This window comes from Pongo pygmaeus, chromosome 7, assembly GCF_028885625.2.
Source record: "Pongo pygmaeus isolate AG05252 chromosome 7, NHGRI_mPonPyg2-v2.0_pri, whole genome shotgun sequence".
In the NCBI taxonomy this organism is placed as follows: domain Eukaryota; kingdom Metazoa; phylum Chordata; class Mammalia; order Primates; family Hominidae; genus Pongo; species Pongo pygmaeus.
In genome coordinates, this window is record NC_072380.2 from 78,995,549 (window position 1) to 79,022,223 (window position 26,675).

General features: G+C 40.5%; 1 protein-coding gene, 1 long non-coding RNA gene and 1 other non-coding gene across 12 annotated transcripts in view; 1 reads left to right on the top strand and 2 right to left on the bottom strand.

Moving 5' to 3' along the window:
• MCMDC2 (minichromosome maintenance domain containing 2) overlaps window positions 1–22,293 on the top strand; it is a 54,663-nt gene extending 32,370 nt beyond the window's left edge. For 5 of the 8 annotated variants that reach the window (XM_054497565.2, XM_054497563.2, XM_054497562.2 and 2 more), the window contains 3 exons: window positions 321–463; window positions 4,321–4,430; window positions 19,318–22,293. In XM_054497565.2, the coding sequence (XP_054353540.2) occupies window positions 321–463; window positions 4,321–4,430; window positions 19,318–19,484 (420 nt within the window). In that variant the 3' untranslated portion in view covers window positions 19,485–22,293. Of the gene's footprint in view, window positions 1–320; window positions 464–4,320; window positions 4,464–4,759; window positions 5,126–19,317 lie in introns of those variants that run through there. The other 3 variants (XM_054497559.2, XM_054497560.2, XM_063668822.1) reach the window with 2 other exon arrangements.
• On the bottom strand, window positions 22,238–25,848 carry LOC129042011 (uncharacterized). 3 transcript variants are annotated; one of them, XR_008504048.2, is made up of 4 exons: window positions 25,733–25,848; window positions 22,917–23,026; window positions 22,630–22,695; window positions 22,238–22,418 (listed from the first exon to the last, which is right to left on the bottom strand). It is a non-coding gene; the product is annotated as an uncharacterized LOC129042011 (long non-coding RNA). The 3 variants fall into 3 exon arrangements; XR_010127223.1 differs by lacking the exon at window positions 22,630–22,695; XR_010127222.1 differs by having other exon boundaries at window positions 22,238–23,026.
• Window positions 22,770–22,858, bottom strand: LOC129043313 (small nucleolar RNA SNORD87). The gene has a single exon (XR_008504405.1). It is a non-coding gene; the product is annotated as a small nucleolar RNA SNORD87 (small nucleolar RNA).
• Window positions 25,849–26,675: the final 827 nt, after the last annotated feature.

Here is a 26,675-nt window from a genome sequence, read left to right on the forward strand (position 1 = left end):
TATTCAAAGGAAAGTTAGCTTCTGAGAGAGGTGAGCCTTTCACTGGGAGCAAAGACATTGTAAAGTCATTCAAATATATTGCACAGAGCATTTCTGCACTGAGAGGGAGGAGATTATTCTGGGTAAACTTTAATATCCTTTAAAAGTATAACATTGTGATTTAAAGTGTTCAGTGACTTCAGGATGGCCCCAGACATTTACTCTTTTTTATGTAATAAAATACGCAAACTTGTAAAAATAAAGTGCCAGTATACTTTTGATTTCTATTATATTGATTCCACAATAAAGCTTGATTATCTTGGATTTTTCACACTTTTTAGCTATTGGCTTTTGCAAAGAATTTGAATGTAGAATTCAGCTTGGAAGCAGAAAGAATGACCCATGGCTATTATCTAGCAAGTCGCAGAATCAGAACAGGCTCTGTATGTGGATCAAAGCTGTCAGCATCTGCATTAAAATATCTGTAGGTATTCAATTCAAGATTTTAAAATCAGCGTTGAGTTTCAAATGATGTGTTTAATTAAATTGCTAATTTATCTATTTCATTTGTTTCTCTGCTTGATTGCTAGTTGGTTGGTTTGTAAATGGCCTTGTTCCAAAAGGACTAAAGGCTTCACAATTCCTTTTGTTATATCATGTTACATCATTTTAATCTCTAATAATTTTTTTACTGAACTGATTTTTATTGGATGCCACGTATGAGATATGTCTGAGAAAAGTGCACTGATTTCAAATGCAAATCCTTGTTTTTTAAAATGTGGCTGTTGGTTGGGCACGGTGGCTCACACCTGTAATCCCAGCACTTTGGGAGTCCGAGAGGGCAGATTGCCTGAGGTCAGGAGTTCAAGACCAGCCTGGGCAACACAGTAAAACCCCGTCTCTACTAAAATACAGAAAATTAGCCGGGCGTGGCAGTGCGCGCATGTAGTCCCAGCTACTTGGGAGGCTGAGGCAGGAGAATTGCTTGAACTCGGGAGGCAGAGGTTGCAGTGAGCTGAGATCATGCCACGGCACTCCAGCCTGGGCAACACAGCGAGACTCCGTCTCAAAAAAGAAAAAAAATGTGGGTGTTGGTCAGGCACAGTGGCTCATGCCTGTAATCCCAGCACTTTAGGAGGCTGAGGTAGGCGGGTGGCTTGAGCTCAGTTCAAGACCAGCCTCAGGGCTGGGTGCAGTGGGTCACACCTGTAATCCTAGCACTTTGGGAGACTGAGGTGGGAGGATCACTTGAGCTCAAGAATTCGAGAACAGCCTGGGCAACATAGTGAGACCTCATCTCTATTTAAAACAAACAAACAAACAAACAAAAACAAAAAAACAGACCAGCCTGGGCAACATGGTGAAATCCTGTCTCTACCAAAAATACAGAAAACTAGCTGGGCCTGGTGGCAGGTGCCTGTAGTCCCAGCTACTCAGAAAACTGAGGTGGGAGGATTGCTTGAGCCCATCAAGCGGAAGTTGCAGAGCGCCTAGATGTGCCACTTTACTCCAGCCTGACTCCAGCCTGAGCGACAGAGTGAGACCCCCTTCTCAATTAAAAAAAAAAAAAAAAGCCTGGCCTAGTGGCTTACGCCTATAATCCCAGCACTTTGGGAGGCCAAGGCGGGGGGATCACCTGAGGTCAGGAGTTTGAGCACAGCCTGGCCAACATGGTGAAACCCCGTCTCTACCAAAAAAATACAAAAAAAATTAGCTTGGCATTGTGGTGCATGCCTGTAGTCCCAGCTACTCGTGAGGCTGAGGCAGGAGAATCACTTGAACCTGGGAGGGGGAGGTTGCAGTGGGCAGAGATTGCGCCACTGCACTCCAGCCTGGCGACAGAGCAAGTTTCTGTCTCAAAAAATATATATATAAATATATCTTTTCATATGTAAACTGAGACTATGTGAGTTCAAATACAAAACATATTTTTACTATAGAGAAAAGAACATTATGAGAAAATAGAACTTTTAAAGCGTGGTGGTGCACACCTGTAATCCCAGTACTTTGGGAAGCCAAGTTGGTGGATCACCTGAGGTCAGGAGTTCACAACCAGCCTGACTAACGTGATGAAACCCTGTCTCTACTAAATACAAAATAATGAGCCAGGCATGGTGGCACATGCCTGTAATCTGAGCTACTTGGGAGGCTGAGACAGGAGAATCACTTGTACCTGGGAGGCGGAGGTTGCAGTGAGCTGCGATTGGGCCATTGCACTCCAACCTGGGCAACAAGAGTGAAACTCTGTTTCAAAAAAAAGCAAACAGTATAATTTGATCTGAGTATTTTAAATGTTACTTCAGGAAACAGAAAGTATTATGTAATTCTGTTTTCCATTTTGAAACATTTATCAAAGAGTTGACTTCTACTTGGCTTATCTTTAGCATTTTTTCAGCTCTATGAAGATAAATATACAGTTGGGGAAATTAACTAAACATGTCTAAATCTTACAGATTTACACTTGACATTTTCTGCCAGTTCTTCATCTGTCTTATTTTATATTGCAGTTTTAACAATATATTTATTTATTTATTTAATGAATTATTTTACTCCTGGTTCTACTTAACAGTTATTTTGAGATTACACTTTAATACTATATCAAAGAAATGGTCTATCAATAGGGGACTGTTTAAACTATGGTACTGCTACATCACAACACGGTGAAGCTGTGATGCAGCTATTTATTCAAAAATAAAGTAGTTAATTTTAATATGATAACTCTACTTTTTCACATTGTAGAAATAAATACTAAGGATGGTTTGTGAAACAGCAGAGTAAATAAACCCCTAGCTAGAAGAGTCATAAATCTTGAATTTTTCTGCCATTTCTACAGACAGGTACCTAATCACAAGCATCTTTGCTTTTCTAGAGAAGTGTAGTTGAACAATACTTTCTAAAGGCTCTATACATATTCTGTCCCAGTCAACATTTTTAGAAGGATCTTGGATGAGGATATCAGAGACATGACAATTACATTTATAAATGAGCAATATTGGAGAGAACTTCACAAGCTTGAATTGTGATCTTAATCTAAAAGAAAAAAGTTAATAGGATAAATGTAAAGCTCTCTGTTAGATGCCCAGACTCCCCAGTATAAGTGTGAATTGATGAGAAAATGGTAATGTGGCTTAATATGAAAAGATATGAAAAGGATTTGATATTTCATTCTTTTTATGTTTAATAAGAGTAAATAATGTAATATGGCTATTAATAATACTGAGAGTTGGGGTCATATTAATAGAATATATATCAAGAGCAACAAAATGCTAGTTATGCCTCATCTGTACTGTGATGGTCAAAACTGCTGTCATACTGTACTGAAAAGGAGTATTAACCAAATTAGGTCATGAGGAGAGTAGCCATCATGGTGAGGAGCTGAAAATTATGTCTCATAGCATAGTAAAGGAACTAGAAATATTTAACTTGGAGGAGAGAAAACACGGAGCAATCGAAAAGTTATCTTTGCATATCTGAAGAGTATCATATTAAGAGGTCTCAGAAGACAGAACAAGAGACCTGTGGGTAGAAATTGCAGTGAAACTAATTTTAGCTTAGATTGATAGAATCTTGGTTGTAGGTAGTTATGGTTATAGTTAGTTGCAAAACTTTCAAATGCCTTTACTTATCTGCCTTTTATAGCTGAGTTTCAAAAAATCTCATACATTAAATGATTTATACAAAGTAATACAGCTAGTAAATTCTAGAGACTCAGCCTAGGTTTTCTGATTCCCAAGTTCAGCAATCATTCAGATACATCACATTTGCTTGAAGGAGATCTTTCAGGTAATGGAAGCTGGTTAAAAAATTAAAAATAAAGGAACGGATTGCCTCATGAAGCCATGAATGCTAGGAGAGGTCCAAAAGAGACTGGAAAACGAATAGCCCAGGAAGTTGTAGAGGAAATTTAGTTTTCTGATGAAAATTTGAACTTTGAGTTCCAAGATCCCTTCCAATGCTGAAACTGCAAACAAAAATCTTGCAAATCTATGAGGATTTTAGATAAATGAAGGACTAAAATTCAAGGATTTGTCTGTAAAAGATATTTAGTTAGATTAATTTTCTCAACTGTGTGTTTATCTGAACAAAACTTTGGGAGGGGAGTGTGGAATGATAAATAAAAGCCAGGATGGAAACCAAAAGGATACTGGCTTGTTCTGGAACAGTCTATTTAAGTTGGTGGGAAAAAAAAAATCCTTTGAAAAGAAACTAAAAATTTTTTTAAAGAAAGAATATGCTTTAGGTGTGGCTAAAGTTCATATATATCTTGGTTTGTTCCTGCCAACGTATATATTACTTTTATAATATCAACATATTTTCTTTGGCAACTATTTTCTTTTTTAGCGTTTTCCTATCTGAAGCCCATGCACGACTGAACTTAAGGAACAAAGTGCTTAAAGAAGATGTGCTGATTGCAGCCTTACTATTTGAAACATCCCTCACATTGAAATATGGTAATGAATTAAATTATTAATGATCACTACAAATAACTTTATTTAACCTTAAATATTCTTAGTTTGTTAAATTAAAATGTTACATATATTTTTAAAATATTATTTTAAAAAATAACAAATCTCTACCAGGTAAGGCCTGTTTTAATTTGGGCATTTATTAACTGTTTCTGGGTAGTATCATCAACTGATATTAAATTCCTTATTATGCATGATTGTTTTCATATTTGAACTTTTGCATTGCTTAAAGAATTCTGGGGGAATAAGTACTTAATACAACACATAAAATGATTTTAATTTATCTTCCTTTTAAAATAACTTGCAACATTTAGGTATCAAACAATCCCCCACAGCGGAGTTAGGCAAGATAGCAAAAGAAAATCTGATCATCAGCTGGGTGTGGTGGCTCACACCTGTAATCCCAGCACCTTGGGAGGCCGAGACAGGTGGATCACAAGGTCAGGAGATCGAGACCAGCTTGCCTAATACGGTGAAAACCCGTCTCTACTAAAACTACAAAAATTAGCTGGGTGTGGTGGCAGGTGCCTGTAGTCCCAGCTACTCAGGAGGCTGAGGCAGGAGAATCATTTGAACCTGGGAGGTGGAGGTTGCAGTGAGCTGAGATTGTGCCACTGCACTCCAGTCTGGGTAACAGAGTGAGACTCCATCTCAAAAAAAAAAAAAAAAAAAAAAAGAAAAGAAAATCTGATTATCTTGTATCAACACCTTCGCTGAATTACTAGTTTTAATACTATGTCTATAGCATTTAATTTTTTGAAATGAATGGCACTTATTATGCTTTTGCTAATAAACACACAAAAGAGGTTTTTAAGATAAGGGTAAGGAGAGTTATTCTCCCAAAGTTCTTGGTTGAATTAGATGAGACATTAATTTTGATTAGCGATACCATTCTTCAAACCAAACCTTGTTCCAGCCCCGGGACTTCAAGAATGTATTAACACTAGCTTTCCTGTGTGTATGTGTTGGTGATTACATTTGCTTTAAATTACATTTATATTGTAATACCTGTTTGCAGAGATCCATTCGAATATTAGAACTTTGTTCTATAATTGTCTAAAGTTCTGTAAATTGTTCTATAATTGTCTTTGTTCTATAAATGTCAAGCATTCTTAATCTAGGATCCATAGATGCTTGGTATAGGGGCTTGTAAATCCCTAAATCATATACAAATGTACATATGTGTGTGCCTTATACATTTTTTTCCTAGGAACACAGAGCATTAATTTTTATGAAATAGAGATTTATGGCCCCTAAAAGAGGTTAATTATCATCCTGAATTAGTTTTATTTACCAAAAGAGAATAACGCTGGTTCCCAACCAATACTAAATAATAGTTAGGAAGGATATATACATGTTTTTCATTTCAATTTGCTTTATCTCTTTTTTAATTAGCATTTCTTTTTTAAATTATTATTATTTATTATTATTATCATTTTTTTTTTTGAGACAGAGTTTCACTCTTGTTGCCCGGGCTGGAGTGCAATGGCGTAATCTCGGCTCATTGCAACCTCTGCCTCCCAGGTTCAAGCAACCTCAGCCTCTCGGGTAGCTAGGATTACAGGCATGCGCCACCACACCCAGCTAATTTTGTATTTTTAATAGAGATGGGGTTTCTCCATGTTGGTCAGCCTGGTCTCGAATTCCCGACCTCAGGTGATCTGCCTGCCTTGGCCTCCCAAAGTGCTGAGATTACAGGCGTGAGCCACCACGCCCCACCTATTTTTTTTTCTCTTTAAGTTCTAGATTACATGTGCAGAACATGCAGGTTCGTTACATAGGTATACATATGCCATGGCGGTTTGCTGCACCTATCAACCTGTCATCTAGGTTTTAAGCCCCACATGGTATTTGTCCTAATGCTCTCCTTCCTCTTGCCCGCCCCCAACCCCTAACAGGCCTCAGTGTGTGCTGTTCCCCTCCCTGTGTCCATGTGTTCTAATTGTTCAACTCCCACTTATGAATGAGAACATGTGGTGTTTGGTTTTATGTTCCTGTATTAATTGGCTGAGAATGATGGTTTCCAGCTTCATCCATGTCCCTGCAAAGGACATGCACTCATTTTTTATGGCTGCATAGTATTTCATGGTGTATATGTGCCACATTTTCTTTATCCAGTCTATCATTGATGGGCATTTGGGTTGGTTCCAAGTCTTTGCTATTGTAAATAGTGCTGCAATAAACATACGTGTGCATGTGTCTTTATAGTAGAATGATTTAAAATCCTTTGGGTATATACCCAGTAATGGGATTGCTAGGTCAAATGGTATTTCTGGTTCTAGATCCTTGAGGAATCACCACACTGTCTTTCACAATGTTTGAACTAATTTACAGTCCCACCAACAGTGTAAAAGTGTTCCTGTTTCTCCACAGCCTCACCAGCATCTGTTGTTTCCTGACTTCTTAATGATCACCATTCTAACTGTTGTGAGATGGTATCTCATTGTGGTTTTGATGTGCATTTCTCTAATGACTAGTGATGATGAGCTTTTTTTCATATGTTTGTTGGTTGCATAAATGTCTTTTTTTGAGAAGGGTCTGTTCATATCTTTTGTCCACTTTTTGATGGGGTCTTTTTCCTTGTAAATGTGTTTAAGTTCCTTGTAGATTCTGGATATTAGACCTTTGTCAGATGGAGAGATTGCAAAAATTTTCTCCCATTCTGTAGGTTGCCTGTTCACTCTGATGATAGTTTCTTTTGCTGTGCAGAAGCTCTTTAGCTTAATTAGATCCCATTTGTCAATTTTGGCTTTTGTTGCAATTGCTTTTGGTGTTTTAGTCATGAAGTCTGTGCCCATGCCTATGTCCTAAATGGTATTGCCTAGGATTTCTTCTAGGGTTTTTATGCTTTAAGGTTTTACATTTAAGCCTTTAATGCATCTTGAGTTAATTTTTGTATAAGATGTAAGGAAGGGGTCCAGTTTCTGTTTTCTGCATATGGCTAGCCAGTTTTCCCACTACCATTTGCTAAATAGGGAATCCTTTCCCCATCGCTTGTTTTTTTGTCAGGTTTATTGAAGATTATCAATTTGCTTTATCTTTACATGCTTCTCCTAGTCTATGTTTAAGACCACATTTCATTAAGTCTAAGACACATTATTTTAAAGAAAAAATTCTGCCAATTTTACCATGCCATGCCATCAATTGTTAAGATACAACTGGAGTACAGTAATAAGATGAAAATATATGTCTTTGAATTGAAGAATTATAGTATTATTATATTAAGGACTCCTGTGATAGAATATGGTTGAGTTTTTTGTTTTGTTTTGTTTTTGAGACAGTCTCACTCCATCACCCAGGCTGGAGTGCAGGGGCACACTCTTGGCTCACTGCAACCTCCATCTCCTGGGTTCAAGCGATTCTCCTGCTTCAGCCTCCTGAGTAGCTGGAATTACAAGCATGCACCACCACGCCCAGCTAATTTTTGTATTTTTAGTAGAGATGGGGTTTTGCCATGTTAGCCAGGCTGGTCTCAAACTGTCAAGACCTCAAGTGATCCACCTTCCTTGGCCTCCCAAAGGGCTGAGATTGCAGGTGTGAGCTACCACGCCCAGCCATATGGCTGAATATATTTACTTAGTGACTGACACAGTTAGGTTTTGTGTCCCCCCACAATCTCATCTTCAATTGAAATCCCCATAATCCCCAAATGTCAAAGGAGAGACCAGGTGGAGGTAACTGAATCATGGGTGTGGTTTCCCCTATGCTATTCTCATGATAGTGAGTGAGTTCTCACAAATCTGATGGTTTTATAAGGGCTCTTCTCCCTTCACTTGGCAATTCTCCTTCCTGCTGCCTTGAAAGAAGGTGCCTTGCTTCCCCTTTACCTTCTGCCATGATTGTAAGTTTCCTGAGGCCTCCCCAGCCACGCTGAACTGTGAGTCAATTAAACCTCTTTCCTTTATAAATTACCCAGTCTCAGGCAGTTTTTTATAGCAGTATGAAAATAGATTAATACATTAAATTGGTACCGCAGAGAGTGGGGTGCTGCTATAAAGATACCCAAAAATGTGGACATGCCTTTGTAAGTTGACAACAGGCAGAGGGTGGAACAGTTTGGAGGGCTCAGAAGAAGATAGGAAGATGTGGGAAAGTTGGAACTTCCTAGAGACTTGTTGAATGTCTTTGACCAAAATGCTGATAGTGATATGGACAATGAAGTCCAGGCTGAGGTGGTCTCAGGTGGAGATGAGGAAGTTGTTTGGGACTGGAATAAAGGTAATTCTTGCTGTGCTTTACAAAGAGAGAGACTGGTGCCATTTTGCTTCTGCCCTAGAGATCTGTGGAACTTTGAACTTGAGAGACATAATCAGAAATTGGAACTTACGTTTAAAAGGGAAGCAGAACATTGAAGTTTGGAAAATTTGCAGCCTGATTATGCAGTAAAAAGGAAAAAACTCATTTTCTGGAGATAAATTCAAGCAGGCTGCAAAAATTTGCATAAGTAACGAGAAGCCAAATGTTAATCACCAAGACAACAGGGAAAATGTCTCCAGGGCATGTCAGAGGTCTTCACAGCAGCCCCTCCCCTCACAGTCCCAGAGGCCTAGGAGGAAAAATGGTTTTGTGGGCCAGGCCCAGGGCCTTGCTGCTTTGTGTATCAGGACTTGGTGCCCTGCATCCCAGCCTTGGCTAAAAGGGGCTAACGTATAGCTCAGGCTGTTGCTTCAGAGGGCGCAAGCCCCAAAACTTGGTGGCTTACACGTAGTGTTGGGCCTACAGGTGCACAGAAGTCAAGAATTGAGGTTTGGGAACTTCTGCCTAGATTTCAGACAATGTATGGAAATATGTGGATATCCCTGCAGAAGTTTGCTGCAGGGATGTAGCCCTCATGGAGAACCTCTGCTAGGGCAGTGAGGAAGGGAAATGTGGGATTGGATCCCCCACACACAGAGTCCCCACTGGGCACTCCCTAGTGTAGCTGTGAGAAGATGGCTGCTGTCCTCCAGACCCCAGAATGGTAGATCCACCAACAGCTTGCACCATTGCCTGGGAAAGCTGCAGACACTCAACATCAGCCTGTGAAAGCAGTGGGGAGAGGGGTTGTGCCCTACAAAGCCACAGGGGCAGAGCTGCCCAAAGCTGTGGGAGCCCCTCTCTTACATCAGCATTATCTGGATGTGACACATGGAGTCAAAGATCATTTTGGAACTTTAAGATTTGACTGGCCAGCCACAGTGGCTCACATCTGTAATCCCAGTACTTTGGGAGGCTGAGGCGGGTGGATCACCTGAGGTCAGGAGTTAGAGACCAGCCTGGCCAACATGGTGAAACTCTGTCTCTACTAAAAATACAAAATTAGCTGGGCGTGGTGGCGGGTGCCTACAATCCCAGCTACTTGGTAGGCTGAGGCTGGAGAATCACTTGAACCCAGGAGATGGAGGTTGCAGTGAGACGAGATCATGCCATTGCACTCCAGCCTGGGCAACAAGAGCAAAACTCCGTCTCAAAAAAAAAAAAAAAAAAAAAAATTACTGCCTCGCTGGATTTTGGACTTGCATGGGGCTTGTAGCCCCTTCATTTTGCCCAATTTCTTCTATTTAGAGCAAGTGTATTTACCCAATGCCTGTACCCCTATGGTATTTAGGAAGTGACTAACTTGCTTTTGATTTTATAGGCTCATAGGTGAAAAGGACTTGCCTTATCTCAGATGAGACTTTGGACTTGGACTTTTGGGTTAATGCTAGAATGAATTAAAACTCTGGGGGACTGTTGGGAAGGCATGATTGGATTTGAAATGTGAAAGGGACATGAGATTTTGGAGGGGTTGGGGTGGACTGATATGGTTAGGCTTTGTGTCCTCACCCAAACTTCATCTTGAATTGTAATCCCCATAATCCCTACATGTCAAGGGAGAGACCAAATTAAGGTAACTGAATCATGGGGGTGATGTTCTTGTGATAGTGAGTAAGTTCTCATGAGATCTGATGGTTTTATAAGGGGCTCTTTCCCCTTCACTTGGCACTTCTCCTTCCTGCCGCCCTGTGAAGAAGGTGCCTTGCTTCCCCTTCACCTTCCACTATGACTGTAAGTTTCCTGAGGCCTCCTCAGCCATGCTGAACTGTGAGTCAATTAAACCTCTTTCCTTTATAAATTACCAAGTTTTGGGCAGTTCTTTATAGCAGTATGAAAATGGACTAGTACAGTGACTATTTTGTCAAGACTTTCTTGAAGTATTTACTGAGGGCGGCCGAGCGTGGTGGCTCACGCCTGTAATCCTAAAACTTTGGGGGTCCGAGGCAGGCAGATCACCCTAGATCAGGAGTTCAAGACAAACCTGGCCAACATGGCGGAACTCCGTCTCTACTAAAAGTACCAAAAAAAAAAAAAAATTAGCTGGGCCTGTTGCCAGCCGCCTATAATCCCAGCTACTCAGGAGGCTGAAGCAGCAGAATCGCTTGAACCCAGGAGGCAGAGGTTTCAGTGAGCTGAAATGGTACCACTGCACTCCAGCCTGGGAGACAGAGTGAGACTGTCTCAATAAATAAATAAATAAATAAATAAATAAATAAATAAATAGCATTTATTATTTTGGGAGGGAGGGAGGGAGAAAAACCATGTGAAGATTTTTTTCACCTTTAGTTACTTTTCTTTTCATAATGAATTTCAGTTAGGTATATTGTTTTTTTTTTCAATTTTTTTAGACAGAGTCTCGCTAGGAGGCGGAGGTTGCAGTGAGCCAAGATCATGCCACTGCACTCCAACCTGGGTGACAGAGGGAGACCCCTTCTCAAAACAAACAAACAAACAAACAAAAAAACTTATTGAAATTTAAAGTGCTACCCCAGTGAACACACCAATGATAAGAAAGCAAAACAGCCTTATTACTGATATGGAGAAAGCTTTAGTGGTCTGGATAGATCAAACCAACCACAACATTCCCTTAAGCCAAACCCTAATCCAGAGCAAGGCCTTAACTCTCTTCAATTTTATGAAGGCTCAGAGAGGTAAGGCAGCTGCAGAAGAAAAGTCAAAAGCTACTGGAGGTTGGTTCATGAGGCTCAGGGAAAGCTACCATCTCTATAACATAAAAGTACATGAAGCAGCAAGTGTTGATGGAGAAGCTGCAGCAAGTTACCCAGAAAATCTAGTTAAGATCATTGATGAAGGTGGCTACACTAAACAACAGATTTTCCATATAGACAAAACAGCCTTCTATTGGAAGAAGATGCCATCTAGGACCTTCATAGCTAAAAAGGAGACTTCAATGCCTGGCTTCAACGGTTCAAAGGACAGGCTGACTCCCTTGTTAGGAGCTAATGCAGCTGCTGACTTTAAGTCAAAGCCAATGTCCATATACCAGTCTGAAAATTTTAGGGCCCTTAAGAATTATGCTAATTATGCTCTGCTTATACTCTAGAAAGGGAACAACAAGGCCAGGATGACAGCATTTCTGTTTACTCATGGTTTATTGAATATTTGAAGCCCACTGTGAAGATCTACTGCTCAGAAAAAAAGGATTCCCAGGGCTGAGTGTGGTGGCTCATGCCTGTAGTCTCAGCACTTTTGGAGGCCGAGGCAGGTGGATCACAAGGTCAGGAGTTCAAGACCAGCCTGGCCAAGATGGTGAAACCCTGTCTCTACTAAAAATACAAAAATTAGCTGGGTGTGGTGGCAGGCGCCTGTAATCCCAGCTACTCAGGAGGCTAAGGCAGAGAACTGCTTGAACCCGGAAGGCGGGGGTTGCAGTGAGCCGAGATCGCACCATTGCCCTCTAGCCTGGGTGACTGGGTGAGACTCTGTCTCAAGAAAAAAAAAAAAAAAAGGATTCCTTTCAAAAGATTACTGCTCATTGACAATGCACCTGGTCTCCCAAGAGCTCTAATGAAGATGTACAAGGACATGAATGTTGTTATTATGCCTGCTAACATGCATTCTGCAGCCCCTAGATCAAGAAGTAATTTCAACATTCAAGCCTTGTTATTTTAGAAATACATTTCATAAGTCCATCACTGTCATGATTCCTCTGATGGAGCTGGGCAAAGTCATTGAAAACCTTCTGGAAAAGATTTGCCATTCTAGATGTGATTAAGAACCTTAATGATTTATGGGAGGAGGTTAAAATATCTACATTAACAGGAGTTTGGAAGAAGTTCATTCCAGCCCTCCTGGATGACTGAGGGGTTCAAGACTTCAGTGGAGGAAGTAACTGCAAATGTGGTGGCAACAGCAAGAGAACTAGAATTAGAAGTGGAGCCTGAAGATGTGACTTAATTGCTATAGACTGATGATCAAACATGAACGGATGAGAAGTTGCTTCTTATGGATGTAAAGAAAATGGTTTCTTGAGATGGAATCTATTCCTGGGGAAAATTCTGTGAACATTGTTGAAATGACAACAAAGGATTTAGAACAGTCCATAAACTTAGTTGATAAAGCAGTGGCAGTGTTTGAGAGGATTGCCTGAAATTTTGAAAGAAGTTCCACTGTGGGTAAATATGCTATCAAACAACATCACCCTAAAGCCCATCAATGATAGGCTGGATAACAAAAATGTGGCACATATACACCATGGAATATTATGCAGCCATAAAAAAGAATGAGTTCATGTACTTTGCAGGGACATGGATGAAGCTGGAAACCATTATTCTCACCAAACTAACACAAGAACAGAAAACCAAACACCACATGTTCTTACTCATAAGTGGGAGTTGAACGATGAGAACACATGGATACAGGGAGGGGAACATCACACACTCTGGGGCCTGTTGGTGGGGAGAGCTATGGGAGGGATAGCATTAAGAGAAATATCTAATGTAGGTGACGGGTTGATGGGTGCAGCAAACCACCATGGCACGTATATACCTGTGTTACAAACCTGAACGTTCTGCACATATACCCCAGAACTTAAAGTGTAATAAAATACATAAATAAAATAAAAATGACAAAAAAAAAAACCAACATCACATGCTACAAAGAAATCTTTCATGAAAGGAAGAGTCAATTGATGCAGCAAACTTCATTATTGTCTCATTTTAAGAAATTGTCACAGCCATCCCATCCTCCAACAAACAGTATGGTGATGTTGATCAATCAGCAGTCATCTACATGGAGACAAGACCTTCCACCAGCAAAAAGATTATGACTCCTGAAGGCAGAGGATGATTTTTAGCATTTTTTAGCAATAAAGCATTTTTAAATTAAGGTATGTTTGGATTATTTTTAGACATAATGCTATTGCACACTTAGTAGACTACAATATAGGGTAAATATAACTTTTATGTACATCGGGAAAACAAATAATTGACATGGCTTGCTTTATTGTGATATTCACTTTTTTGTGGTGATCTGGAACTGAACCTGCAATATCTCTGAGGTATGGCTGTATATATTAAAGTAAAACTGTATAGGTAATTTGAGGTTAATTATAATTTGAGGATTGATGTATTAAAATTATAATGTGTTATATGTTCTCATAATATGCCTCATAATTATCACTGTTTGAACTCAATATTCATGATCTTTTTTTCCAATCTGTGAGTCAATAAATATTTATTGCATGATAACTAGGTGCTAGGCACTAGTTACATAGTAGTAAAAAAAAGTTGCAGTCTCTGCCCTGGTAGAACTTACAGCTTAGTGAGAGAACAGACACTAAAAAGTGAACACATGGGCCGGGTGCAGTAGTTCACGCCTATAATCCCAACACTTTGGAAGGCGGGGGCAGCGGATCACTTGAGGTCAGGAGTTCGAGACCAGCCTGGACAAATGGTGAAACCCTGTCTCTACTAAAAATACAAAAATTAGCCGGATGTGATGGTGTGTGCCTATAGTCCCAACTACTTGGGAGGCTGAGGCAGAAGAATTGCTTGAACCCGGTAGATGGAGGTTGCAGTGAGCCGAGATCGTACCACTGCCCTCCAGCCTGGGCGACAGAGCAAGGCTCTGTCTAAAAAAAAAAAAAAAAAAAAAAAAAAACACATGGTGGGGCATCATGGCTTATGCCTGTAATCCCAGCACTTTGGGAGGCCAAGGCAGGAGAATCACTTGAGCCCAGGAGTTCGAGACCAGCTTGGGCAACATGGTGAGACCTCCCATCTACACACAAAAAAATTTTTTAAATAGATGGGTGTGATGGTGCATACCTGTAGTCCCAGCTACTCGGTAAGCTGAGGTGGGAGGATGGCTTGAGCCCAGGAGGTCAAGGCTGCAATGAGCCATGATCATGCCACTGCACTTTAGCCTGGGCAACAGGGTAAGACCCTGTATCAAAAAAAAAAAAAAAAAAAAAAAAAAAAAAGTAAAGACACTAATGAATATATAATACAAATTGAGATCGATGCTATGAAGAAAATCAACAGGAGGTTATGAGAAAGAACAATGGAAGGGACTTACTTTGGATTTTAGGGAGACCTCTCTAAGGAAATGATATTTATTTAAGCAGAAAGCTGAAGAATGAGAAGTCAAGTTAGAGGGGAACCACATATGCAGGTGTTTTCAAAATACTGAAAGAGGGCCAGGGTGGCTAAAACATAGTAAACAAAGTAAGCATCGTAGTTGAGGTTAGAGAGGAAAGTAAGACCAGACAGACCATGGTAGAAAATTGGGATTGTAATCCAAGTGCAATGAGGAACAGAGAACTAATGTGATCAATTATATTTTTGAAATACCATGTTTGGAGTTGGTATGGAGAATGGGTTGGAGGTATGGAGAATGGTATGGAGAATTGTTAAGAGCAGAAAGTGGGAGACCAGTTGTTGTAGTCCAGTTAGTTGATAATGAGAGATTCAACTAGGTACAGTCAGTAGAAATGGAAAGAAATTAGTGAATTAGAGATACACATTGGATGCACAGACCAATAGGTTGTGCTTATGAACTAGATTTAAGAGTTGGGGGCAGCAGAAGGGAGGAGAGCAGGTAATTAAGGAAAACTCCCATGTTTCTGCCTTGAGTAGCTGTGTGGATAATCATGCCATTTACCAAGATTGGGGAGAAAGAAAAAGAGCTGGGAGAAAAATCAAATTATAGGTATAACTTTGAGATATTCTATAGGCTGAGCACAGTGGCTCACATCTGTAATCCCAGCACTTTGGGAGGCCAAAGTGAAAGGATTGCTTGAGCCCAGGAGTTTGAAACCAGCCTGGGCAACATAGCAAGACCCTAATTTAAAAAAATAAAATAAATGGCCAGGAGCGGTGGCTCACGCCAGCACTTTGGGAGGCCAAGGTGGGCAGATCACAAGGTCAGGAGTTCAAGACCAGCCTGGCCAACATGGTGAAACCCTGTCTCTACTAAAAAGACAAAAATTAGTTGGGCGTGGTGGCACGCATCTGTAATCCCAACTACTCGGGAGCCTGAGGCAGGAGAATCGCTTGAATCCGGGAGGCAGAGGTTGCAGTGAGCCAAGATCACGCCACTGCACTCCAGCCTAGGTGACAAAGCAAGACTCTGTCTCAAAAAAAAAAAAAAAAAAAAAAAAGTTATATATATTTATATATATATATGAATTTTTGTTCATTCCTACTTAAGCAGTGGAGGAAAAGTGAGAGTATATATATAACTTTTTTTTTAAAAAGGAGATATCCTACGGATATATCAATAGAGAGATAGAAGAATCTGGAGGTTAGAGAAAAGTTCTAACCTAGGACTATAATTTAGGAATCACCAGCATAGAGATGGTACTCAAAGCGAAGGAATGGATGAAATCACCTAGATAGAGACTAGTGGGAACCCCAGGACTGCCCTTGAAGATTCCAATATTTATAAATGGGGTTGTGGAGGAGGAACTAACAAAGGAGGCTTAGAAGCAGCCTAGAATGTAGAAAGAAAATCAAGTGTTGTGTGATTTTCTTTCTAAGAAATGAGAGTTTTTCCAGAAAGGGGCAGAGTGGTCAACCGAATAACATGCTACTGAGAGTTTGAGTAAGATTCAGTTTGGTAACCTAAAGGTTGTAGGTAGCCATGATCAGAGCTATTTCAGTGGCATGGGAATGGAGATGAGGCTATGGAGACAGCACACATAAACTATGAAGATGAGGAAAGAAGTGAGGGAATTGCTGGAGAAGGATGTGTGGTTCAGGAAGGAACTTTTTTTTTTTTTAAAGATAGAAGGTATAAAATCATATGATGTGCAGTAAAGAGTAAACTAATAACACTATAGAAAGACAGGAAGATCAACAAGTGAAGTACAAAAAAGGTGAGAGGGGATAGGATCCAGGGTACATGTATTGGCCATTTTACAGATGGGAAGAAAATAGATACAGAACCAGGTAGGTTTGTAAGTTTGGCTATATACTTTACTTGATGTCATCAGTTGAAAATGAAAGGTTTGAGGAGGAAAGAATGGAATATAATAGTCATTGTAGGGGCTAGAAGAGGAGTGTCCAAGGGAAACTCAGCAGGGTTGCCAGGCAGGTGATCATTTGGAGTTACTGTGATTCACTTAAAGGGAAAAGAAGAAATGCCAATTGTGTGATTTTCTGCCTAGCAGCCTTCGTGCTAGCACAAGGTGAATGGTTGGGTTCGTGCAGAGTTGAGGTTTTGATAGGTGAGTGTGGTAGAGTGGTGCTGAGGTGCAAAGGAGTAGGGGGACTGGCTAAAGGGAGGGACTTTTAAGCTGGTTAAGGAAGGAAGTGAATTAGAGGAAGCAGATTGGAGGTCTCTGAAGTAGACCTGAAACATTTGAGCAAGTGAACTGGAAGCATAGGAGGTAGAGTAGGGGAGTGGTTTGTGGTTTTGAAGTAAGTGGGAACTCAAGGTTTTGAAATAAGTTCTGATGATACTAGTTTCCTATGACTGTGGGATGTATGGCTGGGGTGGAAGGGAAAGGTGGGACATCGCAAGGGAGTTAAATGGGTCATCCACATGAAAATCACTGAATGTCAGGTATTAGGGGAGAAAGGAAGATTTTGAGCAAAGTGCTGAGAGCTGCTGGTTGACTATAGAAGGAGAAGGACAGTAAAACCAGGTGGCACTGAGCATCAAAGGAGAAAGGATTTTTACTAAAAGGGAAGCATGGGAAAGAATGGTCTGGAAGCAGCAGAGGGGGCAGCAAGCTAGGCTCTGTCTTGTGACACTATGTATATGGGATGTTTGGGAAAAAATAGCTTCATTTTGGAGAGGCACAAGGAAAGCAGTGTTCTTAAGAGATAGTAAGCTTTCAGAGAAGATCAGGTAGGAAAGGAAGCAGTCAGAAGTCTGAGGCTGTTCTTATGAGGCTCTAGGAAGGTGAGCACTGCTTGGCACAGTTGCTAAGCTGTACTCTTGGCCTGTCACATTAAGTACTTGTTCAATGAATTAATGAATAAAAGAGAAGAGCTTACCTCCTCATGGTCAATTTTTAAATTGAAGTAAAATATAAAATCTACTTATTTTAACCATTTTAAAATGTTCAGTTCAGTGTGTTTAGTGCATTCACATTCACACTGTTGTGCAACCATCACCACTGTTCGTTGCCAGAGCTTTTTCATCTTTCCAAACTGAAACTGTGTACCCATTAAACAATAATTCCTTGTTTCCTCCTCTACTCCTCCTGGGAGCCATCACTCTACTGCCTCTATGAATTTGACTATTCTAGGTAACTCATATAAGTGGAATCATACATTTGTCCTTTCATAACTGGCTTATTTCACTTAGCATAATGTTCTCAAGGTTCATCCATATTGTGCATGTATTAGAATTTCCTTCCTTTTTAGGGCTGAATGACATCCTATTGTATGTAAATACAATGTTTTGTTTATCCATTCACCTGTCAATAGACATTTCTGTTGCTTCCACCTTTGTCTATTGTGAATTACACTGCTATGAACGTGGGTGTGCTATCTCTTTAAGACCCTGCTTTCAGTTCTTTTGGGTATATACCCAGAAGTGAAATTGCTGTATCATACAGTTATTCTTTACTTTTTGATGAACCGCCATCCTGTTTTCCACAGTGGGTGCACCATTTTCCATTCCCAACAGTGCACAAAGCTTCTAATTTCTCCACATCCTCTCTAACACTTGTCATTTTCTGTTTTTTATTTTTATAATAAATCCTTATAGGTGTGAGGTGGTAGCTCATCGTAGTTTTGCTTTGTATTTTCCTAGTGATTAGTGATGTTGAACATCTTTCTCATGTGCTTATTGGTCATTTGTTTTTCTTTAGAGAAATATTAGTTCTCCGCCTATTTTTTAATGATTATTTTCTTACTGTGGATTTATAGACCCCTTTATCAGAGATATGATTTGCAAGTATTTTCTCCCATTCCATGGGTTGCCTTTTCACTGTTGATTGTATTTTATGCAGTTTTAAATTTTGATGTGGTCCCATTTATGTGTATTTTCTTTTGGTGCCTGTACTTGTGATGTCACATTCAGGAAATCATGGCCAAATACAAAGTGAGTCTGTCCTTTCCCCTAGAATGGTCTTGAAACCCTTCCATAGATTTATGTTGTCTGCCTTTAGGTGAATGGTTTTAACAACTGAGAAATGTACTACAGTCTTTATCTTTGATCGTCCACTTAACCTTTATCAAATAAAGATTAGTATTTCCCTACCTTCCAGTACCTTTTCTCCGTACTCCTGTCACCTCCTCACATCACTCTTCAGCTTCAAAACTATAATGACTATTTCAGTAGAAGACAAATTTCTAGTTCCAAACTTTAAAATATAAACATCAACATGCTTCTTCCATTGGCCCTGGTACCAATGTTTGTGCATTTACTGAACCTGCTTTCTGGGTTTCAGAAAACAAGAGTCAGATTTCAATGATCATTGAAATACTCTGCTGAATAGGTCAGAACTTAATTTTTTAACTTTTATTTTTCACAGAACCACATGGGCTCACACTTAATTTTTAAGATTCCATTAAAATATTTTGGTTGAAAATGTGATTTCATACTTATCATTTTAAGGAGTATTTATCATTTACACTCTATTATCTTCTTCATTTAGGGGCCACTGTATTTTGTGTTGCTCCAAATGCAGTATTTCCATTTGAACTGTATAATGAAGAATACTTAGAGCAAAGGGATCTCTATCTGACTCAGTGCCAACAACAGCTGGAACAATTTATTGCCACATATGGACCTGGGACAACTATTTTCTCTAGTGATGAATAAGCAATTTGAAGAATTTTTGTTCATTCCTACTTAAGCAGTGGAGAAAAAGTGTGACTATTTTGACAGTGACTTTGAAGTAATGCTTTGGTAATACTTTGTACAGGAATATATTACAATACCGTTTTTAAAAATATAAAATATAGTCCCCTCAAAACTAATTGCTAATGGGATAAATACTAATCCAAACCTCTAAAACCAACAGAATTTTAAAACTTAGAACAATGTGGACAATTTAAAGTGATAAAGTTGTCAAGAATACTATAAAGAAAAACCTGGTTAGCCCAGAATACCAGTGGTGAACAGATAAAAATGTAAATGTTGCAATTTAAGCAGTGTGTAAAATGGCAACCTTTATGTAGTTCACTCTACCGTCACAAGATGGCAATAACTCTTTACCTACAAATTACTCTAAAACATTTTTCTTCCACTTGTGAACTTGCTAAACTAATGAGTAAATACTTTATATAACCCGAAGCTTCAAATGTAAGGCCTTTTCATACTTTATTACTGGCATGTCCATTACATACTACTGTTTTAGAAGCCCTAAATATGGAATCGGGAAAAGCCTTGGAAGTTTTCCATATGTATATGCTAGGTTAAATGAAAAAAATACTTTACACGGAAACAAGGAGCCAATAACTTATAAATTGGCTCTCTAACCCTAACTGGTTACAAGAAAGGTTCCAAAAGGCAAAGAAACCAACTTGCAAATCTAGTCCTCATTTTTGGAGGGAAGATATCTGCTCTGAAAAGATAGGGGCACCATAAGAAAACAAATCCATCTTGTAAAATTTATAAATCCTTCTTAGTTCAGTTTCCATAATAAAAGATCAGTTCTATTCACAGAAAAGCAAAATGTCATTACCAAATTGCTACTTTATTAACCAAGATGTTACCATGCATCAATTCCTTCAAAATTGGTCCCTTAACAGAGATGCTTAACTATACAGCTGGACCTCTCCCATTCTCCACAGGACCCAGAGGAAGTTGTTCACTATTATTGAATACCTACTAGTAGCAGGGAGTAAAGAGTATTAGTTTTCAGAAGCCAAAGGTAGTGTTTTTGTTTTTTGTTTTTTTGAGACGGGGTCTTGCTCTGTCACCCAGGCTGGAGTGCAGTGATGTGATCTTGGCTCACTGCAACCTCCACCTCCCAGGTTCAAGTGATTCTCCTGCTGGGATTACAGGTGCACTCCACCATGACTGGCTAATTTTTGTATTTTTAGTAGAGACAGGGTTTCACCATGTTGGTCAGGCTGGTCTTGAACTCCCGACCTCAGGTGATCTGCCTGCCTCGGCCTCCCAAAGTGCTAAGATTACAGGTATGAGCCAACGCGACCAGCGACAAAGGTAGTTTTCAACAAAATATTTACATATTACAGTTCTACAATGTTAAGACATTTATTTTGTGCTTCTCAAATACTACATTTCAAACATGTCTGGTTCTCTATGGTGGGGGGGAAGGCAAAACACATTCCTATTTTATAAAACTAGGATCCTTTTACAATTGTAAAGTTTAAAAACACTATTTTTTTTTCTTTGAGACAGGGGCTGTCACCGTTTGGAGGGCGGTGGCGCCATCTCAGCTCCCTGCAGCCTTGATCTTGCAAGCAATTCTCCCACCTTAGCCCTCCGAGTAGCTGGGACTACAGGGACATGCTACCACCCTGGGATAACTTCTGCATTTTCTTCAGAGATGGGATTTTGCCATGTTTCCCAGGCTGGTCTCAAGTTATCCTCCCATCTCAGTAGCTCAGCTTCCCAGTGTTGGGATTACAGGAGTGAGCCACCATGCATGGCACAAAGATGGCTTTTATTTACTTATCTATATTTATATATACATATTTATATGTAGCTGTCACCCAAGCTGTAGTGTACTGATGCAATCATAGCTCACTGCCACCTTAATCTCCCCAGCTCAAAAAACCCAACCTGTCTCAAAGATGGTTACTTCACTACAAAAAAATTGTTTCTCATTAAAGAATAGAAGTATACATTCAGAAACAATTACGGGAGGTAATTCATTAATATTAAATATGATGCCAATGGTATTTTAAAGGTTATTGGAGAATTAGAAGGGGGTGGCGTGCAGGATGAAAAATTAATGGGTACAATGTACACCATTCAGGTAATGGCTGCACAAAAAGCTCAGACTCCAGACTACTTCATATACCTATGCAACAGAACTGCACTTGTACCCCCCAAGTCTATACTGGGGGAAGTGACTAAGATGTTGCTATACAGGTTTTATACCATTTATCATATAAAAATTATAACCTTGGTAAAAGGAATTTATAAGCTAGTACTCAACAGGAGAAAAGATTTAGCTCTAAACCTTCACCCAGATATAAATTCAGCTTTAGAATTCTTGCCAATTTAGTCCTAGACAGACTGGTCTGCTCAGTCATTTAACATAGCATATTGCTTAGTTATTACATGTACTAGGATTAGGATGACTTTTTTGTTCACAAGATGAAAGTAAACTGAATAAAAAAGGTGAAACCTTTATCTGTAAGGAGGAATTTGATTGCTATTTGTTATTAGAGTTTTAAGATTCCAACCACCTGGTACAACAGCAGGCTCTGAAGCGGAAGCCAGACAGGGAACCTAGAGGTACAAGCAGTGTCTCCCCAGCTGTCAGCCTCAATGAGAATCACCACCCATAAATAAGCTAATTATTGACAAGATTATAATCTTTCGAATATGTTCAAAACAGGTCTGAGTAGTGACTATGAGAATGGAGCTATTTAGAGTTGATTTAAAAGAAAATACTTTATTGTTCAGCAATTAAAAGTTAGCCAAATATGTATTTTTCTCCATAATTTATTGTGATGTTATCAACATCAAGTAAAATGCTCATTTTCATCATTTGCTTCTGTTCATGTTTTCTTGAACAAGTCTTCAATTTTCCTTCCAAAATGCTGCATGCCACACCTCCAAAACAAAGTCAGAAACCACAGTGAAAATCATTCCATACTCAAAGTTCTCATATAACCTCAATATTCACAAGTGCCCCTCAAAAAATTAATGTTGAGAATACCACACATGCAAAAGCAACTTCAACAAGAATCTGCCCCCACCCTTTGACGTTTATCAGATACTTTCTGAACTGTCAGCAGACATAGTTGCTTGACAAATCACTTACTTGAGGTAACGAAGAAGTATTTTTAAACATGACAGCTAAGAACATTCATCTACAGCAACCTATATGCTAAAAAGAAAGAATATTCACCCTTAATTAAATTATTGCCTTACATACATGTCAGTAATTAATCAATGTACATTACTGGCATCTCAGTCTTAAAATTATTTCTTCAAAGACACCCTCAGCTGGGTAAACGGCAAAAAGTAATTTAAGTCATCATTGTGCCAGCTATTAAACCTATCTGTCAAGAATACATCACATAACTAACATTAATTAAATTTAGGTACCTCAATACATGCCGCGTGATCCTAGTAGTTTTCACAGCCTTCTGCAAGTTTTTGGAAAACATTTGTTATGATGACCTTCATACATCTTCACCTCAAAGGCTTTCTTTCACCTGGAAATTAAATATTACATTTCAAATTCCCATTTTTATTTGCATTTTGTTGGGCATCTTATCTGTAGGAATGGTCCAAGAAGAGAATCTCATTCCTTTAGGAACTGTACTTGCAACCTATCTTTCAGACTCCCAAACCACTTTTTAATAAAAAAGTACTATTATTCTATTACCTGTTTCTGCTTTTTTGATAGTCAATACTGACAAACCCAAACCTCTGTAACTAAGTATGTTTGTCTGATTAGCACCTAGTAATTCCACAAATGAGCTTATTCCAAACTGGAAACAGGAGCCATTAGCACTGGCAGGAAAATGGTGGAAACATTTTATGATATCCTTCACTGTGGCAGTTTTGATTTTAAGACATAACGGTCATAGTGAGCACACAGCCACTGCTTTTCTGTCTCACAGCTCGACGAGGATGAGCTATGAGCCAGGTTAGATGTATAAAAACTAACGTGAAGACTTTCACCTAAAAACGTAACGGCAAACCTAGCAGTTATAGAGCAGGATACCTATATTGGCATTTTTACTGGACACATTCTTGTAAAATTAAGTCCCAAGTTAACTAAAAACTGCAAAGAACATGGACTGGGGCAAAAAATCGTGTCATACAGCACCCCAGGAGAATAAATCGAGCCAGGCAGCAATACGAAATGATTAATGAAGACATACAAGGTTGGACCTTGCAAAAACAATCATTTTCATGTGCTGAAATGCTGAAAATATTTCACACAATCAATATTAGTAATATAAACTACTGGTTTTGAATAATTCAAAAAAATTAACTGAAACAAAAAAAGTTTCAGTTTAATATTATGATTCACAGGAACTACAGACAACTACATGCATAATCCTGTCTTTACAAACCTTAAAAAATGGGCCGGACAGTGTCTCCCGCCTGTAATCCTAGCACTTTGTGGGGTCGGGGCGGGTGGATCACCTGAGGTCAGGAGTTCTAGACCAGCCTGGCCAGCCTGGCCAAACCCCGTCTCCACTAAAAATACAAAAATTAACTGGGCATGATGGTGGGTGCCTGTAATCCCAGCTACCCGGGAGGCTGAGGAAGGACAATCGCTTGAACCTGGGAGATGGAGGTTGCAGTGTGCTGAGATCGCGCCACTGCACTCCAGCCTGCACGACGGGAACGAGAATCCATCTCAAAAAAGCAACAAAAAACCCCACTAAGCTATCCACACCATCCCCCTCCCCGACAAAACCCAAAAGACTGATGGGCACAAAATTCCAAATGGTGGGTACCTATGAATAGGAAGCAGGGAAATGTAAACAATAGATACCCTAGTATTGGTAATATTATAGTTCTCAAATATATCGGTGGATTCTTTTGTATTATGCTTCAGAACTTTCCTGCACTACCAATTTTATCAATTATTTAGTTTGGAAATTTTTAGAAGTCCCAGCACTTACCAGTGAAAACAGAATTCAAGCTGCTGAAGCCTCAAAAATAAGAATACCAAAAATATTTCAAGGATAAGCCATGACATTCGTCTTCTTGACAGTTAATGATTATTTCAGACGAAGCAATGCATTTCAAATTTGAAGAAAAAAAAAAACCTATACCAAGTCTCACTGATGAAATTTTAAAATTTGCTTCTATGGCCGGGCGCGGTAACTCACGCCTATAATCCCAGCACTTTGGGAGGCCTAGGCGGGTGGATCACGAGCGGTCAGGCTGGTCAGGAGTTCAAGACCAGCCTGGCCAGATGGTGAAACCCCGTCTCTACTAGAAATACAAAAATTAGCCAGGCGTGGTGGCAGGCGCCTGTAATCCCAGCTACTTGGGAGGCTGAGGCAGAGAACTGCTTGAACCCGGGAGGTGGAGGATTCAGAGCCAAGATCGCGCCACTGCACTCCACCCTGGGCGACAGAACGGATTCTGGCTCAAAAAAAAAAAAAAGTTTCTGAATAGCTAACAGGTTTTCCCAGCCTCCCAGTTGCTGACCGGTTTCTTCTGTATTATGTCCAGAAATACACATCTCTATGTAAATATAAGCATCTCCTTGTGTAGCAGGCATTTAGTCTAAGGGCCTCCTATACTTGCACGTGTTGTTCTCCAACCTCCATGCCTTGACTTTAGAGCGTATTACGAAGGAAGGTCCAGGAACAAATACCGACTAGCTCTACGAATGGGTCGAGACTAGTAATGACTCAGTAAACTGCGCTTATTACAATTTCAAAGCCACTCACAAAGTACGGTTAACTAAGGGTCGTTCTGACACCTAAGGGATAATCACCTTCCTATTTATAAAACGCTCCCTTTTAAGGAAAACAAGCTGCCTACTAAGAGCCTGAAACCGCCAAGGCCGCACGCACAACTTTGCTGGGGACACAAGAGAGATCTGGCCAAGGCCGGGTGGAGCACGAAGCCCCGCGACGGTCCCCTGCAGGCACCTCCTTAAGTCAGAAGGCCCTTGACCAGTTTCTGAGCAGAGGACAGCGAACCAGTGTTGATGGAGAAAGGTCAGCTAAGCCTCCCAGGTGGTTACTCACAAAACGCGACTGCGCAGATGGCTTGTGGGGAAAGCTCGTGGGCCTTGGGGGCACCGGGAGCGTAGCCTTTTGGCCTACGCAGCAGCCGCCCGCTCCGCTGCGCCCGGGGAAGGGACAGGGGCCGCGCTCGGCACCCATATGGCGGAGGAACCCGGCACGTAGAGGAGGAGGACCTAAGACCGCGATCACGCTCACCTTGCAGAGCCCAGCTACCGGCCCGCAGGCTCCGCCGCCGCCACCACACCGGCATGACTAACGGCTCTTCGCGCTTCTTCCTCCCTCGCCGGTCGCGCGGGAAAGGAAGAGCGACATCAGAAGGCAGCTCTTAGGCACTCCGGTGGCCCCGCCTCTTCCGGTACGCGGCCCCGCCCCTCCGCGGGTGCGAAGGGGGGCTGAATGCCGGGGCTCTGGGGAGGGGGCGGAGGGGAGATGAGACTCGCACCTAGCCCTCTTCCCTGGTTGCGCGGTGCGGCGACGCTGTGTGCCACACAGCAAGTTTATGTGGGGGCTTTGTGACTTCCCGCAGGGGCTTTTCAGGCTCAGGAGTACCTCTGCTAGAGCTAGTCAATGTTTAATCTACCAGTTTGCAGTGGATGCAAACGAGCAGAATATGCCCTAAAAGGCCGGGCGCGGTGGCTCAAGCCTGTAATCCCAGCCCTTTGGGAGGCCTAGGCGGGAGGATCACCCGATGTCAAGAGTTCGAGACCAGCCTGGCCAACATGGTGAAACCCCCATCTCTACTAAAAATACAAAAAAATTGGCCGATTGTGGTGACGCGTGCCTGTTGTCCCAGCTACCTGGGAGGCTGAGGCACGGGAAATCGCTTGAACCCGGGCAGCGGAGGTTGCAGTGAGCCAAGATCGCGCCACTGCACTCTAGCCTGGGTGAGTCTCCGTCTCAAAACAAACAAACAAACAAAAAATATATAGCATTCATAAAGCAGTTACCTACCTTGTTTATGAACATGTTATAATTTGCTATTGATTTCCATGTCTTATTACTTCTGTTTTTCTCATTGTATTATAGAATCCTGGCTGCAAAGCACTGGGCTTGATGCTGGAGGAGAAAGGCTTATGATCTTGTTGCCAGAAAGAATACACATGAAAGCATATGATTAAACAATTGACTCATTTAAAGA